At 47.2% G+C, this 15167-nt stretch overlaps 6 protein-coding genes across 6 annotated transcripts; 4 read left to right on the top strand and 2 right to left on the bottom strand.

The window, feature by feature from the left end:
• Window positions 1-348: 348 nt before the first annotated feature.
• GLAREA_03260 (MFS general substrate transporter) lies at window positions 349-2288 on the bottom strand (the record flags this gene model as incomplete). The annotated part of the gene is made up of 6 exons (XM_008088344.1): window positions 349-1315; window positions 1360-1550; window positions 1602-1721; window positions 1774-1998; window positions 2045-2076; window positions 2132-2288. The coding sequence occupies 6 exons, from the start codon at window positions 2286-2288 to the stop codon at window positions 349-351; spliced, it is 1692 nt and encodes a 563-aa protein (XP_008086535.1).
• A 547-nt stretch (window positions 2289-2835) lies between these two features.
• GLAREA_03259 (uncharacterized protein) lies at window positions 2836-3576 on the top strand (the record flags this gene model as incomplete). The annotated part of the gene is made up of 2 exons (XM_008088343.1): window positions 2836-3145; window positions 3200-3576. The coding sequence occupies 2 exons, from the start codon at window positions 2836-2838 to the stop codon at window positions 3574-3576; spliced, it is 687 nt and encodes a 228-aa protein (XP_008086534.1).
• A 312-nt stretch (window positions 3577-3888) lies between these two features.
• Window positions 3889-4272, bottom strand: GLAREA_03258 (uncharacterized protein; the record flags this gene model as incomplete). Its single annotated transcript, XM_008088342.1, has 1 exon — window positions 3889-4272. One exon carries the CDS (start codon window positions 4270-4272, stop codon window positions 3889-3891), a length of 384 nt encoding a protein of 127 aa, XP_008086533.1.
• Window positions 4273-8093: 3821 nt separating this feature from the next.
• Window positions 8094-9782, top strand: GLAREA_03257 (uncharacterized protein; the record flags this gene model as incomplete). Its single annotated transcript, XM_008088341.1, has 1 exon — window positions 8094-9782. The coding sequence occupies one exon, from the start codon at window positions 8094-8096 to the stop codon at window positions 9780-9782; it is 1689 nt and encodes a 562-aa protein (XP_008086532.1).
• A 2455-nt stretch (window positions 9783-12237) lies between these two features.
• GLAREA_03256 (uncharacterized protein) lies at window positions 12238-13146 on the top strand (the record flags this gene model as incomplete). Its single annotated transcript, XM_008088340.1, has 1 exon — window positions 12238-13146. One exon carries the CDS (start codon window positions 12238-12240, stop codon window positions 13144-13146), a length of 909 nt encoding a protein of 302 aa, XP_008086531.1.
• A 363-nt stretch (window positions 13147-13509) lies between these two features.
• Window positions 13510-14130, top strand: GLAREA_03255 (uncharacterized protein; the record flags this gene model as incomplete). The annotated part of the gene is made up of 1 exon (XM_008088339.1): window positions 13510-14130. One exon carries the CDS (start codon window positions 13510-13512, stop codon window positions 14128-14130), a length of 621 nt encoding a protein of 206 aa, XP_008086530.1.
• Window positions 14131-15167: the final 1037 nt, after the last annotated feature.

Raw genomic sequence — 15167 nt, 5'->3', positions numbered from 1 at the left:
GATGAGCTTGGTGGGGGACGATGGGAAGTGAGGTTGAGGTGAGGTGTGTAATGAAGGGAGGGATGGGGTGGTGTTCACTTTCGAGATCGTATATGGGTGTGGAGTTTCTTCACTTCGCACTTGTTAGAGGTATTATCAGGTTAACTCATCGTACATTCATCCCCTATATATCCCAAGAAATATATATCTACATTCAAACACTCACCCAATCCCCCCTATGGCAAACCAAATAAAATACAAAAGAAAACAAAAAGGGGTATCCATCATTGTAAACATCACACATCTAAGTCCCCAGCCCATCTCATGGCACCTTTTCCCTACAGCCCACATAATACATAACGACAGCCATCACAACCCAAACTCGTCCCTCCCACCTCCAAACCCAACCCTCGTATCCCCACCAGCCTCAAACTCCTTCAACTCAACATCCTCCCTCTTCCTCCGCTCCTCCCTCTCATCTTCGGCACCTCTCCTTAGTCTACTCATCTCCTTCCCCCAGAACCTCGGTGGTATGCTTCGTTCATACAACATATCAATCTCCTCCGTGCCCAGCCCCTTAGTCTCAGGAATCCAATACCATGACCAAGCGAACAGAATCAAACTAGTAGCCATGAATATAAAGCCCGTTTTCGCGCCCAGATTGCCAGAGGAGGAGCCGACGTTATACAGGTACGGCGTGACGAAAGCGAAGAACCAAGTTGTGAATGCCTGGACAGCGACGCCAATAGATTGTGTTTGTTGACGGAGGGTGTACGATGAGAGTTCTGGTGCTAGCGACCAGGAGACGGTATAGATCGTGAAGAGTTGCCATGTGATCAGGAGATTGAGAATGACGCCGACGGCCCAGACGGTTGGATTGGTGTAAGAGTATCCGAGAGCGCCGATGATGAGCATGCCTATGGCGTTCCCGCCTGCGCCGATGAGATAGAGGGGTCGACGACCGATTTTGTCGATGAAGAGCCAAGAGAGGGGGATCAAAAGGAGGGCGAGTCCGAATCCGGCGATGTTGATTGAGATGGCTGTTTTGGCGGCGAGACCGGCGAGGCCTAGGAAGTAGATGTTTTGAGTTAGGAAGGCGGAGCCTATGAGACCATTGCCGAACATTAGGAGGCAGACTGTTAAAGTGCGTTTGCGATCGGTGGCTCGGAAGCAGGCGAGATAGCTTGCTGATGAGTTGGACTTTTGGCTTTCATGATCGATTCCGGCTTGAAGGTGGGCTAGACGTGCGTCTATGCAGTTGTTTGTGCCGTAGATTCGTCCTATGGATGCTTTTGCTTCTTGTGTACGTCCTCTGAGGATGAGGTAGTTTGGGGATCTGGGATGTTAGTGGTTAAGCGAGGTGAGACATGCAAGACTTACTCTGGAGAGAAGAAGAAGGCAACAATTGGGATTCCGCCAACGAGCCATTGAAGGCCAAGAGCTGTTCGAAATGCCGCTGGTCGTAGATTTGGGACAAGCGAACGTATGATTCCAAGTCCAACACATTGCATAACCACCACGAAGAAAGTAAATCCTCCAAGTAGGACACCGCGAACACGAGGTGGTGCTACCTAAAAATAATCAGAAAAGTTGATGTTGCACATCAACTGATGATGACTGACCTCGGAAGCATAAGTTGTCCCAACACTTAACAGTCCTCCAACAGCAACACCATTGATCATCTTTCCAACCAACAGCACACCTTTCTTGACAGCAACATACTGTATCGCAACCCCCACAATCTAGACAAAATCAGCATATGACCCCTTGAATAGCAATCCCAAAACCTCTTACAGTGATTGCTCCCGAACCCATAGCAGTCCATCGTCTGCCCACCCTCTGTGACACCGGACCAGCAATCGCAGACCCAACAATCTGTCCTACACCAGTCATTGAAGCCCACAGGGACGTCCATATCGATTCGATGTAGTAAGAATTCAAATGTTCGCTAAAATCACCGAAATAGATTTGGAATGCCGGCATCGCCAGAGTAGTGTTATTCGCAATCGAATCATATCCCTATCCAAATCAGTCGCTATTCCCGTCGCGCAAATGGAATCCTCACGTATACAGCAGCGCAAGAATATGCTGCCAGAACTACGACCTCATTAGTCCATTTCCCATTTCCCAAATCCCGAATTCAAGAACTGACCATATAAAACCGCAACCCGATGCAACTTCAACGACTCCCACACCCCCAATCTCCTCTCCAAACCCTCCAACTCCCGTCCAAGTCGCGCCAATTCCATTTCCTCACTCGACACATCTCGCGGCTTCACCTTTTCTTCGGGTATCTTGGGTTGTGACATTTGCGCTGGGAGGACATGGAGCTAGAAACGGTTCGTGAAGGAGGATTAGTTCCCATTTTCTGGCACGCGCTCGGGTTATTGTTGCTCGTCATATTACGGTTGGTGCTTTTCTTTGGAAATTGAAGCGTGGTGACAGGGTGGATGGTCCAATCATTGGGGTGGTGTTGGGACAAGGCTGGATGGGTTTATTTCCCGGTTGTTGACCCCTTGTATGAGAGTTACGATCCTTGTTTGATGAGGGGAGAGTGGATGTTGTCCCATCGGATGTTGTGCGTGGAGGGGGATATGAGTTGGGAATATGATTCCCGAGTAAACACACAGCAATGACACTTTAAACCCAAAGCATCAGCTATAAACAGAATCAATTCTTAGATGAAGTCTGGACTTGGATCGGGACGTACCTTAGGTAATTAGTTGTTCAATGACATTTTGACCTTGAAGCGGCCCGTGCCCCAACGCGTCTCCCCTCATTCATCGCGTCAACCCAAACCAGATCCCCGAATCTCCTCCTACAACACCACCAGACCACCGCAAAACCACCACCAAAATGACAACTAACCCCACAATCCCCGCCCTAAAAACCTCCTTCCTAACAACCCAAATATCCCTCCTCTCAACCCCTCTAAAACCGTCCTCCAATCCCCCCAACCCCGTCCAAGACCCCTCCATCCCCCCAAAAACCATCACCACCGTCCTCGAAAAAACAAACACCCTCGTTCGTCAACACAATAAACGGATTTTCACGCCCCAAGCGACACGGCATGTTGCGGAGCAGATCGATCGGCTGTATTGGAATGCTGCGGCTTCTGCGAGTGAGGGACATGGAGAGGAGTGGATGAGGAGGGGTGTGGATTTATGTGCGTAATATTGTGTTCAGGGCTTGATTTTGGGTGTGATGCTGATGATTGTAGCGAAAGAGGAGGTTATAGAACAACTCCCGCCGACGTGGCCGGATGATGAAGAATCAGAGGATGCGGAACGATACAGCGCGTTACAAGCTCGATTGGTGGAATTGGATGACCGGCGAAGTACGGCGAGGGAGAAAGTAGAGAGTTATAAGGCGTTGGGGGAGTTGGTGAAGGGGTTAGGTGATGTGGAGGGGAATGTGGTTGTTAGGGGTGGGGAGGTGGAGAGGGAGTTGGAGCGGATGAGGTTGCTGGTGCTGAGGGTTATGAGGGGGGTCAATGGGCTGGAGGGGAGGGGTGGAGATGGGGAAGAGGAAGGGTGGGAGGGTGATGAGGATGGTGGGGTTGAGGAGAGGGTTTTGGGCATTTTGGAGGGTGTGTGAGGTGGGATGGTGGTTAAGTTTGATGAAGGCAAAGTTACGGAGTGACCAGACTACGGATTGGATTGAGAAGAAAGAGCCGAGATGAATGGAAGAAGCGACAGAGCCAAGCAGGTGCAGATTGGAGACATACACAATCGTCAGTCAAACGATACGACCTTGTACGAAGACAATCTGCGGTTAGGAGGTCCAAGCAACAAGAAGACATGAGAGTACATGTCAAGGCGACTATCACAGAGCAGAAACACAGAAGATGAAAACCTCTTCAAAGGAAAGACTCAGATCAATTTGCAACTAGAATCTCGAAATTCAATATCAAAAACCTGGCGAGCAGCTACTCAGAGTCGACGTCCTGTCTACCTCTTCACGCCCATTCCCTCTCGCTTGTTCAGCAGCCTCCTCAGCTCTCATCCTGGCTATACCTTGTGCAATCGCGGATGTTTGGGGCACAAGTGGAGGTATCGGCATTCTACGTATAATCCCCAGACTATCAACCCTTGGCGGCGTCGTGCTTGAAGGGGCCATTGGCGAGGTAATTAGATTGGGTCTAGGATTTGTAGGCTGGTTATTGGTAGGTGAAAGAACTCGCCATCCAACAGTCACAACGTAACTAGTCCTCTCGCCCCTAACATCTCTCGTCACGCGTGAAATAGATGTCCACACGTAGATACAGTCGTTTTCGAAATTCAGGGCGGACATGACGGGACTTCTTGGGCGGTTGATCACTAATGTTGAAACTCGTATGAGAAAAGGTTTTGATTGGGTGAACGGTGTGGTTTGTATAGGAATATATACTTATGCAGCTGAGCACTTGTGAGTGAGGAGAGGTATGATAGTATGGTTCTTGTGTTTGTAAGATGAGTACCTTGGTATCGTAAGACTCAACTTTCATCGCCATAGTACCTATGCTTTCATAGTACCTATGTAGGAGTCATATATTCGTCAACAAAAAACACACCCATCACTAACAAGATCCGACTAACACGACTTCCCACTCCCTCTTAGCAAAATAACCATCCTTTCCTCCCCTCCATCTAACTATCATTCACACCTCAAACCTGTAAACATCAGCACCTCAACGCGCCAAATTCTCAGAATTCGATCTGCTTTTATTGTTTTAGGGGAATCTATCGTAGTGGTTAGTAGATGGGGAATTAGGTATATGTTGGTAGGTGAGGAAGTATTATTTTACATTGTAAACTTAAGCTTGCTAGGGTATTTACTCGATATCTTTCCGAACATTTATACCCTTTTCCTACCCTTTACATAATCTCTATATCACTATTCATTCATCTTATCCATAATCACACCACGCATTCGAGCTACGCAGCCACTGGCAGTTACACCTCGCTTACCAAAAATATCACCCCCCAACCCACGGCCCACGAACCGAACCCCCCTGTCAAGGCAGTGTTTGAGAAAACGAAGGATCGCGTTTCAGAACCCCAACACCCAGGGAACATTCTATTTAGAAGGGTTGCATTATTCGTCACTATAAGTTATGCATTCTCTAAACACGTATATCATGATTCAATAACACGTGCAAGATTTCCTCGTGTGGAAGTGATGGGGTGCGCAAGTTCCAGCACCGTCTAAAGTGCTGTGGAGTCGATTTGTTTAAATAAAACAAGCAGCGACGACGGGAAATGCAAGGCCTGGAGAAGTGGACTCATGACACGGTGCTTCATACACATGAATTTCTGTACTCCAGAAAATCCGCACATCATCTCACTCCACCGAATGCGCGGATCACAATACCTTCTTCAATTGATCAGCACAACCCTTCTTCCTAAGCTCATCGTGATGGTATACTGAAATAACTCAACGGTAAGAAAGACGCCTCAAGCGCAACCCCATCGTATCAATCTCGACCACGAAGTGCTGCATGTGTCGTTGCGGCTACGAGAGATTTCGATAGCGGTAGCGGCTGTGGGCCTGGGTTGTTTGGTTGATGGGTGCGGACGGCTTGCATGAAAGCGCTTGTGAGTGTTCGTTTATGTGGATGGGATGGTGGGGGCGACTTAGGTAGGCATGAGATTGAGATGAAGTGCGTGGTCTAGATGGGGATCATTTCGGATATATTTTGGGTTTTTGGAGATTGTTGGGATGGATGGATGGGGTTTAGGTGCAGGTTTTGGGGACGGAGGGTTCGTATTTTGTGCATGGAACTACTGTAAATGGGTTTGTTGTGATTGAGGGAGGCATGACTCGCTTACGTTTGGATGGCTATTTTCTTGGGTATTTCGTATGAACATACACAGTACAAGAAACAGGACCCTTAATTAGATCTTTGGGAATACTTGAGAGGCTTCAGAGTTGTGGAGTGATATTCTACTGTACTTTGAAGTGCCTCGTAGATGCGGGTCGAAAGGTTTGGTTTCCGGGTTGAAGTCCCTTGATGAGACGATCTTCTGCAATAGTGGAGATCGCGGCTGTGTGAGTGATATTAGAGGAGGGGCTCTAGGAATAGAATATCAGATCGTGAGCCACAATTCTGTTGATTCGGATTCACAATCGAGGCTTGAGAGGATCGATAACCGTTGCTATCATGATGATCTGGGCTGATTTGATAGAGATAGATCTGCAATGATTCTGCCAATGATGATAATAAATGCACGAGATTGGTAAGTGAAGATTGAGGCGGGTATCGTGTATTACTACATCCAATAGTATTCGTAAAGCTAAGATTGACGCCGTGAATCGCTAAATGGAGAATTGCCGATGTGTAAAGATCCTGGACCAACCAACTCGGATGCTTGAATCAACACAACAGAAGGCTATTCTTGAATTTGTACATCTACTTTATTTCCCATGTGCTGTCCGATCAAACGGGAAAGCAGTAAGCACTTACCAGAGTTGCTAGTTGCAGCCGCTGAGAAGCGGAAGCATCAAGCGTGATGTTGTCCTACCAAAGTCTTCTTACCCATACAATCTTGCAGTACCATCACAATCAGCTCGCAGCAGCAGCAAACTGCACTGGACTGGACTGGCTTGGACCCTTTGACCTCGACCTTTGATCAGCAGTGGATCTCCCCCTTAATTGACAAAACACGCACCGTCCGAATCCTGGTCCCATCTGCTCACCCCCTGCGTCGTTGCGATTCTTGCCACGTTCGGCATAGTGGAGTGATTTGCTTCACGTGTTGAATCAGCTTGATTGGCCTGTCTGTGACTTGCGTGAAGGAGTCAGGATTTGGCGGTGTTTGGCTGTGGCTCCTGACTCCTCGCTCCTCTCCAGCCAACCATCCAAACTCTCTTTCCACTCCAACACGCGCTAGTCCTGCTGCACGCTGAGACCCACACTCACGACCCTCCACCTCTCCGCCGCCCGTCTCGTCTCGAAGCGACTCTCGCAGCTCGTTCGCTCGACCTCCTTTTCCTCCTCTTCCTCTTCAACCACACACCGCCCCTTCTTCTATTTCCTCCCCCTCTTGTTGTTGTCGTCGTCCGTGTCCTGTTCGCACTCCTCAACTCTTCGAGCTCTTCTGCAGCGCAAGATTGTTTAATCGTCGCGATCAGTTGCATTGTTCTTGTTCCCCGTCAGATTGACTCCTCCCAGAGAGAAAAACATTAGCACCAGCACCAGCACCACGCCAATACACGCCAGAGCCGCCCGAATACTCTTCGCCTCAGCATCGCAGCGCATCCACTTCCCTCCGCAAGCATCGAGATATTTTCATCTTCACATCCAGATCCTGGAGTCTGCCCCGACTGGTCGTGACCCTTTGTTCGTCCACCCGTCGCACCCAAAGAACTTTGCAATCCTTCCGTCAATCCCTACGCCATCCGGCCGCGAACTTCTGACCACCCCCCTTCAGCTTGGACTTCTGTGGTGTCTTCTTCGCACACATATACACAGCTTGAAAACCCCCAACATCAATTAATATCGAACCTGCTTCGCTCTTGCCCTGCCTGCCGCTCCGTCGTCTGTTCTTCGCTTGCTCGCTGACTTTTCTCGCCATCGTCGTCATTTCCAACAATCAGCATCCTTCGCCTCCTGCTCTTTCATCGTTTTCCGAACCGGTCGCTCTTTGTTGATTGCAGAGCATCGCGCTTTCTTCTTCCTCGACTCCGCCCACTCGACCGCACTTGTTATTACACCATCGATCACGAGCTCGCCTCTGGTCTTTCGATCAAGGGAAACATCTCTGTAATTTCAACCTTCCGACACATACTCAACGACGCGTTCTCGTTTCCTCTCGGTCGCACGTTTTCGACACTCTTGGATCTTGCAACAAGCAACACGCTATTCATTACAAACTTTCGAGTCTTCTCTCCACTGCTGCCTGCATCAAAGGCTTGCCTCTGCTCAGAGCTTACACATACATAATTCTTCTTGTCTTACATACAACTCGATCGATATCTCTATCGATCCTATAATTCCAATAATACTTTTCGACTTGCTCTTATCTTGAGCATCACCCTTCGACCGCCTTCACTCTCTTGACGTCGAATTTTCGATCATCCTGTCAATCCGCCTCGATCAACCATCACCTTCATACCGGTATAACATCGCAGAAATGGACGCAGGCGGTCTTGCTCAGATGTCATACAACAACTTCCCTTCCAGCAATGGATTGGGAATGCCCGGTTCTGGCTTTGCTTCTAGACGTGCAAACGGAGCCAATTTGAAACGTCTCTCCTTCCAAACCCCAAGGCAGTCCGATCATCTTGATAACGGTGCTCCCACACCACGAACATCACGATCCCATTTGCTTGCTGGGTTGAGAACGGCCCCCAAATCTGCCACCACCAGCAACTTTCCTTCTACCGCTCCTCCAACTCAACTTCAGCACAACCTCGGAGGTCTCGGAGCCAGCATCTACGCCAAGGAGGAGTCATATGGTGGACCCAAGACCAGCTTCCCTCATCAAAATCAACAGAACGGTTACAGCCAGATGAACGCTCAAAGACAAATGTACCCAGTCGCAGAGCAGATCTTGGCTCCTCCAGCGATTCAGATTGATGAGCAGAATCAAGAGAACATGGACCCAAACCTGTACGCTCAGCTTGTTGCTACCAACATGTACCTTGCGGAGCAGCAACAACGCCTCCAACAACAACTGATGAGCGTTCATCAACAATTCCAAGGCATGAATTTGGGTATGGGACAGCAACAATTTGCTACTCCTCCAGTTACTCCTCAGAACATGTACCAGCAACAACAGGTCAAGCAAAACATGCAGCCCATTATTGCACCAGTCATGGGCGCTCAGCCAGGCGTGTACTCATACTATGACCCGGCGACCGGACAACAGACCTACTTCATGGACCACACTGGACAAGCTGCGCAGTACATGAGCCAACAAGCCCAGACCGCCCAATCAAACATCCACTACTCTCCACCCCAACAACCAGGTACACCACGATTCCAGGTCTCACCACCACCACCATCGGATGCCGCAAACTTTACCCGAAGCATCAGCCCACCGAAAAAGGCACAATCACCTCCACAAGATCATGCTCCGTTGCCGCCACCATCCGCGGGTGCTTTCCGCCGTGGACACCGCAAGGCTAACTCCATGGCCGTGGCCATCGATAACACAACTCCCGTTGAAGGAGCCGCAAGATCTGCCATGCTGCCAAAATCTCAGGGCTTCCCACAAACCCCAAGCGCAGCAGCATTCGGTCCTGGTCAATCCCGTGCGGGTGAACACCCAATCCGTCAACCTCGCGGTCCACCTCCTCTCGATGAACTGGTCTCCAAGCCAACCACCAAGTTTGAAGGTAGCAAGAACTTTGCTACTCGTACACGCCGAAATGCTGTTCACAATCTTGTTCGTGCTGGTTTGGAACGTCGTAAAGGACCTGGAAGCAGCTCAGGCAGTATGTCTCCAGTGTCAGAGACTGGCGAGGTAGCCTTTTCAGTTTCATCTGACAATGATTCGGACAGTGGTCGCAGTGGAAGTGGAAGCCTCTCCGGCCGTCCAAGTTTGGGAAGCTCTCGAACTTCTGCTCATGGTGCAATCGGTTCTGATCGCCCATCTTCTCGTCAAAAGGAGCATTCCCTCGAGCGCAAATCCGTTGCATCATTTGATAGCAACTTCACAGCTGCTAGCGTCAGCAGTGATGAAGGTCAATCCGTTGGTGGTAGCTTTGCTGCCGTTTTCAAGAACGGAGGAAAGAAGGTTGAACCAATTGAAGGTCAACGCAAGGCACAAATGCTCGTTCTCACATCGGTTGAGAAGAGAAAGAGCACTCAATTTTAAGAGTCTCTACGACAAAATTGTCAACAAGGGTAGATCCCTATTGTTTGATATACAATCATTCACCTGCCAATTTGATATTGCATTCGACTGTGCATATTGTTCATTGCTTTTACCCTTTACGATCAAACGAAATTACCGAGTCCTTAATAACAACATTTGAGATTACAAGTACATCAACTTCTTCATTTTTTGCTTCGACTGGTGCGTCTCAAGAATACGATGTTGAAGAGTGAGACGATGCAGATATTATCAAACCTTGGATTGTGTTCATGGGTTTCTAATTTGCATTTATGTTTTGGTTAAACAGCGAAGGTTTGGGGTACGCGTTCTCATCTTTTGGCGCCTGTTCCGTGGTTTGTGTGTATTTGTGTTTTCTTTGGAAGTCTATAAACAATGGCTGGTCTCGAAATTATCTCGGGGCGTGGTGGTCTATGTTCCTCTTTCCTCGGGATTGGTTTGCTCTGGTTGGTTGGTTGGTCTCTTTGTTGATGATTGCGGGGTACCTTTGAGATGAAAAAGATTGTTCAAAATATATGATTTTCACTTACCAATACACACACACAAACCACAAAGTCAAAACACCAGCCTGGAAGCGAGGTATGAGAGGATGATCTTGGAATCTTTCTTTTTTCTTTTCGCGTTTGTCTCTTGGAAGTGGACGGGTACGTTTGGGGGTTTTTGTATCTTGTTGCATACCCCGTTTGTTAGTTAGCGAGATGTGGATGAGATGAGTGGATGGGTGGATAGTGGTGGATGCATGGATAGGATGGGGGATAAGAGGAAGGAGATATATCGTAGTAGAAATAACACATTCGTTTGGAAACTTATCATGCATGTGCCTGTTATCGGCGATCTGACTGATGTGATGTGATAGGCGTGAGTGAGTAGGTAAGGTTACTTCATACATGATATGCTTAACTGATACTAGAAAGAAATCATGGGAAATATGAGGTTTAACACGGAAAACCAAATTACTGTTTTTTTTTTCTAGCGAGGGAGAGTCTCTGTAGAGGTTTTGTAAATTGTAAATTGTAAGGACAGAAGAAGATAATCTAGACCTCTGAGGAATTAATGTAATACTAAATCGGTTCTAACCCAGTCTCGTGTTTCGCGAGTGTGGTTCGTGTGGTTTTCTGTGTAGAATGGCAATTATATTCGGGAAATTACTGGGTGTGTGGTTTTTTTTCATGGATGGTGGTATTTTTCCTTTCTTGGTTAATTGGTTTGAATGGTTTGACTGGTTTGAGTTGGATAGGGTGTGTGGTAAGGGGGAGGGCGTGGGTGGGCTGGGGCTGTGGATGGGAATCTGAGGTGTGTGGTTTTGTGGTGTGGAGTGGTTTTTATTTGGGTGGGTGAAGTGGGAGGGAGGAGGTTGTTTGGGGTTTTTGTGGTGGGAGGGGGGAGGGGGGTGGGATGTATGGATGTGTGTGTGTTGGACATGGGTTGTTGGAGGGTCATGGTGGTGCTGTGATTTGAGGGTTGGAAGTAAGTTGGGAGTTAGAGGTGGTTTGATGGTTGTGTTTTGGGGTGATGGGTAATTGTGTTTCGTCTAGTGGCTCTTGAGAATGTGAAAATGAGATGGTGCAGGTATTTTTGGGTTTAGTGTTTAAGTAACTAAGTCAGGATGTATCATCTCCTGATCTGTATCACTATTCAGATTTTCTATACCTGCGAATATCTCATCCTCTGAGTTATTCTATTAGTGTAGGCAGTCAATCTAGGTGTATATAACTTGCCGCCTTACAGGTTGTTAAGCTCATGTGTTTTTATTCCTTAACTAAATGAAGAAGGTTTAATTCTTGTTAGGTGGGAGATTGAGCTGGTTTGCATACTGTGGGTTTTAGGATGTGCTTAACGAGGATATCAATGCCATAATTTGAACCAGCGGTTCTCTTTGAAACTAAAGTAAGTCGTAGGCGTGAAAATCAGAATGGAATTACAGAACAACACTTTGAAGACATGAATGTTTTGAGCCTCTCTTCGATGGGACTTTGAAGTAAGGGGATATGAGGATTCGGATGTTTGAAAATAGATTATTTAAGTTCATGTCACCTTTGCTTGCCCGTAATTAGTTTTTATTTAAGAATACTTTGGAATGGAGAAGTAGTCTGTACCTGCAAAAAAATGGGTATGAAAGATACTTTCGATAGTGTGGAAAAGTGTATTCAACAAATAGAGAAGAAAACCAAGGTTATGGAAGTTTGGAAATGTAGGAGTGTCATAAGTCCATATAAAGGTAAACAAATGCTTGTCTCTCTCTTACGTCTCATATATGAAGAGGAATCATCTCATAAGCAGTAAAACATAAACAGGAAACATAAATGACTCTCTCCCAACACTCATACCATCTCACAAACACCGTCCCCACAAACACATACACCCTCCCTTCAAACAATCTATATACATACACATGTTCACACACCATCATGTCTCGTAGAACAGTCCTCGCGAAACAATGTCTAGATTCACCATGGGCAATACACCCTCGAAAGTCGGGACGATCAAGACGTCTTTGGATTTCGAAGATGATGTTGAGTTCGTCGCTGGCAGGGATGCGTTTGAGGATGATCTTGATTTCATTGCTGATGAGGCGTGGGTTAGGGAAGCGACCGGTGGAACTGGTGGGTATAGGAAGGGTGTGAGTTCTACGGCTGGGGATTCTGAGAAGGTGGTTGTTGGAGCTGCGAGATCTGACGCTGCTGGAGGAAGTAAAGATGAGAGTGCTGGAGCTGTCATATCTGATATTACAGGAAATTACAAGAACGCCAGTACTTCATATATCAAAGGTCCAACGCTCGAAGAGACCGAAGCCGTTACAGCTCAGCTGCAGCATCTCGTCGATAACCTGAGCGTCAGCCAACCTCCTTCCAGCCCCGAAGTAACTCGTAACGGACAAGGTTTGAGCTTTACCTGCTACTCAAGCCCTGAGCTTTCTGCTGTTGAGCACGATAGTGTGGACAGAGTTATGGGTTTAGTCCTAAATGGAGGAAAGAAAGGCTCTTCTCAACAAGCAGCGAAGAATAGGGAATCGTCTGGCTCTGCTAGTGATCCTAAAAACGCGAGTACTGACTTTCCGAAACTCCGTGGTGCTCAACGTCCTAAGGGGATTGCTGGACCTGCTGAATTTAACAGTACTGGAAATACCAAGACTCCACACATTCCGAGGGTTGAGTCTGTCAATCGAGAGGGAAATTCAATTCCTGCGCCTGTTCGTCAGGTGGCAACAGAAGCAATGAAATCACAACAATCGCCTAAAGAGACTGCCGGAGCAGGGAAAAGCTCTTCTCAACAGGCTGCAAAGAATGCGCAGTCGTCTACGAAGGCTTCGGAGGCGAAGAGGAGGAATAAGAGGGGGAGGAAGTGAGGGAGGAGATATGATGGAGATGGAGAGGGGGAGTGTTGTCCAGACGGGGGGTGCGTGTCACTGCGTGATAAAGTCTTTAGGGTAGGAAGAGAAGAACAAATTGAAAGAGTAAGGTCTGTGATGCTTCGAGAAGAATCTCATGAAAGGATCCTTGAACTCTGACATACAATTGCCTTTTCGGTCACAATAAATCGTATTATATGTTTTAAGCGATGTTCGGCCAAAACACTAGTTCAAACCCAAACTCAACTAACCAAACCGCTAGAGCGTGGCAACTTCCGCCCCCTCATCATCCACAGTCCCATGCACCCAGGCAAATTCATATCATTTCACATCATCATATCACATAAATCTCACATCACTATGTCGAAATCATTAATGAACACCCAGCAGCAACTATACCAACTAATCCTCGACTCAATCCAGCAGCAGCAGGAGCTAGATGACCTCATGTTCTTGATCCTTGCGATTAGGGTGATTGAGAGAGAGTCGGAAGACTTAAGCGACGAGGATGATGATGATGATGGGATCCATACCATACATTCCAAAACATCAGACGAGGACGATGAGAATGACGAGGATGATGATAACGAAACACAAACCACCAGCACCCAAACCCGGCACGTAAATTTTGAAAATGAAAATGTAAGGAGGAAGTTATTCTCACACCCCGCTGAAGCAGAAGGGACTCGTAAACGCCGGTTATCGAGTGCTGGAGAAGAGGCGGGGAGGAGGAAGAGACGGGTTTTCGCTAGTCAGGTGGGAAATGTGGGGGTGGAGGATAGGAGGAGGAGGGTGGAGAGGTGGGTGCACGATATGGCTGTTGAGGGAAGTGAAGGGAGTACTGAGAGGGCGACGGGAAAGGGGGAGAAAGTCGGACTTCTGAAGAGGAAAGGGGAGAGTGCTGGTGTTCCAGGTGAACCTCAGACGAGACTTTCGGGGCCGAGAAGGAGGAGTGCGAGGATTGCTGGGGCTGGTGGGTGAGAGTAGAGAAATGAAGGGGAAATGAAAGGTGTGTATATTCTGGACGAGTAAGAGCGATTTGCAGAGCTGATGTGATCGAGGACATCGAGTTTTGAGAGAGAAGAGACTTTATAGCAAATTGATAAAGGATGCATTTTGTATACTAGTAACGGATCTATGAAATTCTGACATATCATGTAACTAGTGCTTGAAAAAGAAATGAACAGAATGGCTTTAATCTGCGTGTTAGATCCTAGATCGCCTTCTTGAAACCCATTTTAACCCTACATGCACATCACACCATCTCTAGAATTACAAACTCAATAACATACATTCGCTTTTAGACGTCCAAAATGTCCTTGTGAATATTGAATTTATCTCTACTATTTCCAATCCTCAAAAGCACTGGATATTGAAGTTTCAAAGGAAAGCAGGCAGGCAAGCTTTAAGTTGATGACTTTATAGGGAAAGAGCCTGCCAGAGAAAGCACTAACAGAGATACATCTACGCCAGGAAGACATTGGGTATTAAAACTCGACATGTCACTTACAAGTAATCAGTTTTCAAGATTAGTGTGTCCACAACTTACTCAAATCAATCAGCTTATCCATGAGTGACTTGGGTATGAGTTGATTTGAGTTTAAGCAAAATACCTTACTCAACTTAATTTACCTCAAGTTAATTCAAGTCACTTAATACACCATCAACGACCATCACTTGCACAAATCAAACACTTTCATCAAGAATCTGCTTCATATTCCACTCCTGAACATATCTACTCAACCCCCCGGGGCCTGAACATAATTACAATAAAGAAGCCCTCAACAACCCCCATGCTATATCCACATCACAAGAACCCAGCCAGAAAGCAAAGAGAACAGGTCAAGGATTAAACCATTCTAATAATCTAACAAACGACCCCCGGAACAAATTTACTTGTATTCAATATCGCTATGCAACGCCATATCCCATGCTCCGCCCATGCCACCAAATTTTTCATTTGCCTCCGTCGTGTGCTTCTTACACATTCTCTTGTCCCGCAGCGTGCAGGGGAGGTA

This window comes from Glarea lozoyensis (assembly GCF_000409485.1).
Source record: "Glarea lozoyensis ATCC 20868 chromosome Unknown GLAREA6, whole genome shotgun sequence".
Classification (NCBI taxonomy): Eukaryota; Fungi; Ascomycota; class Leotiomycetes; order Helotiales; family Helotiaceae; genus Glarea; species Glarea lozoyensis.
This window is presented reverse-complemented; position numbering and strand designations above follow the sequence as displayed.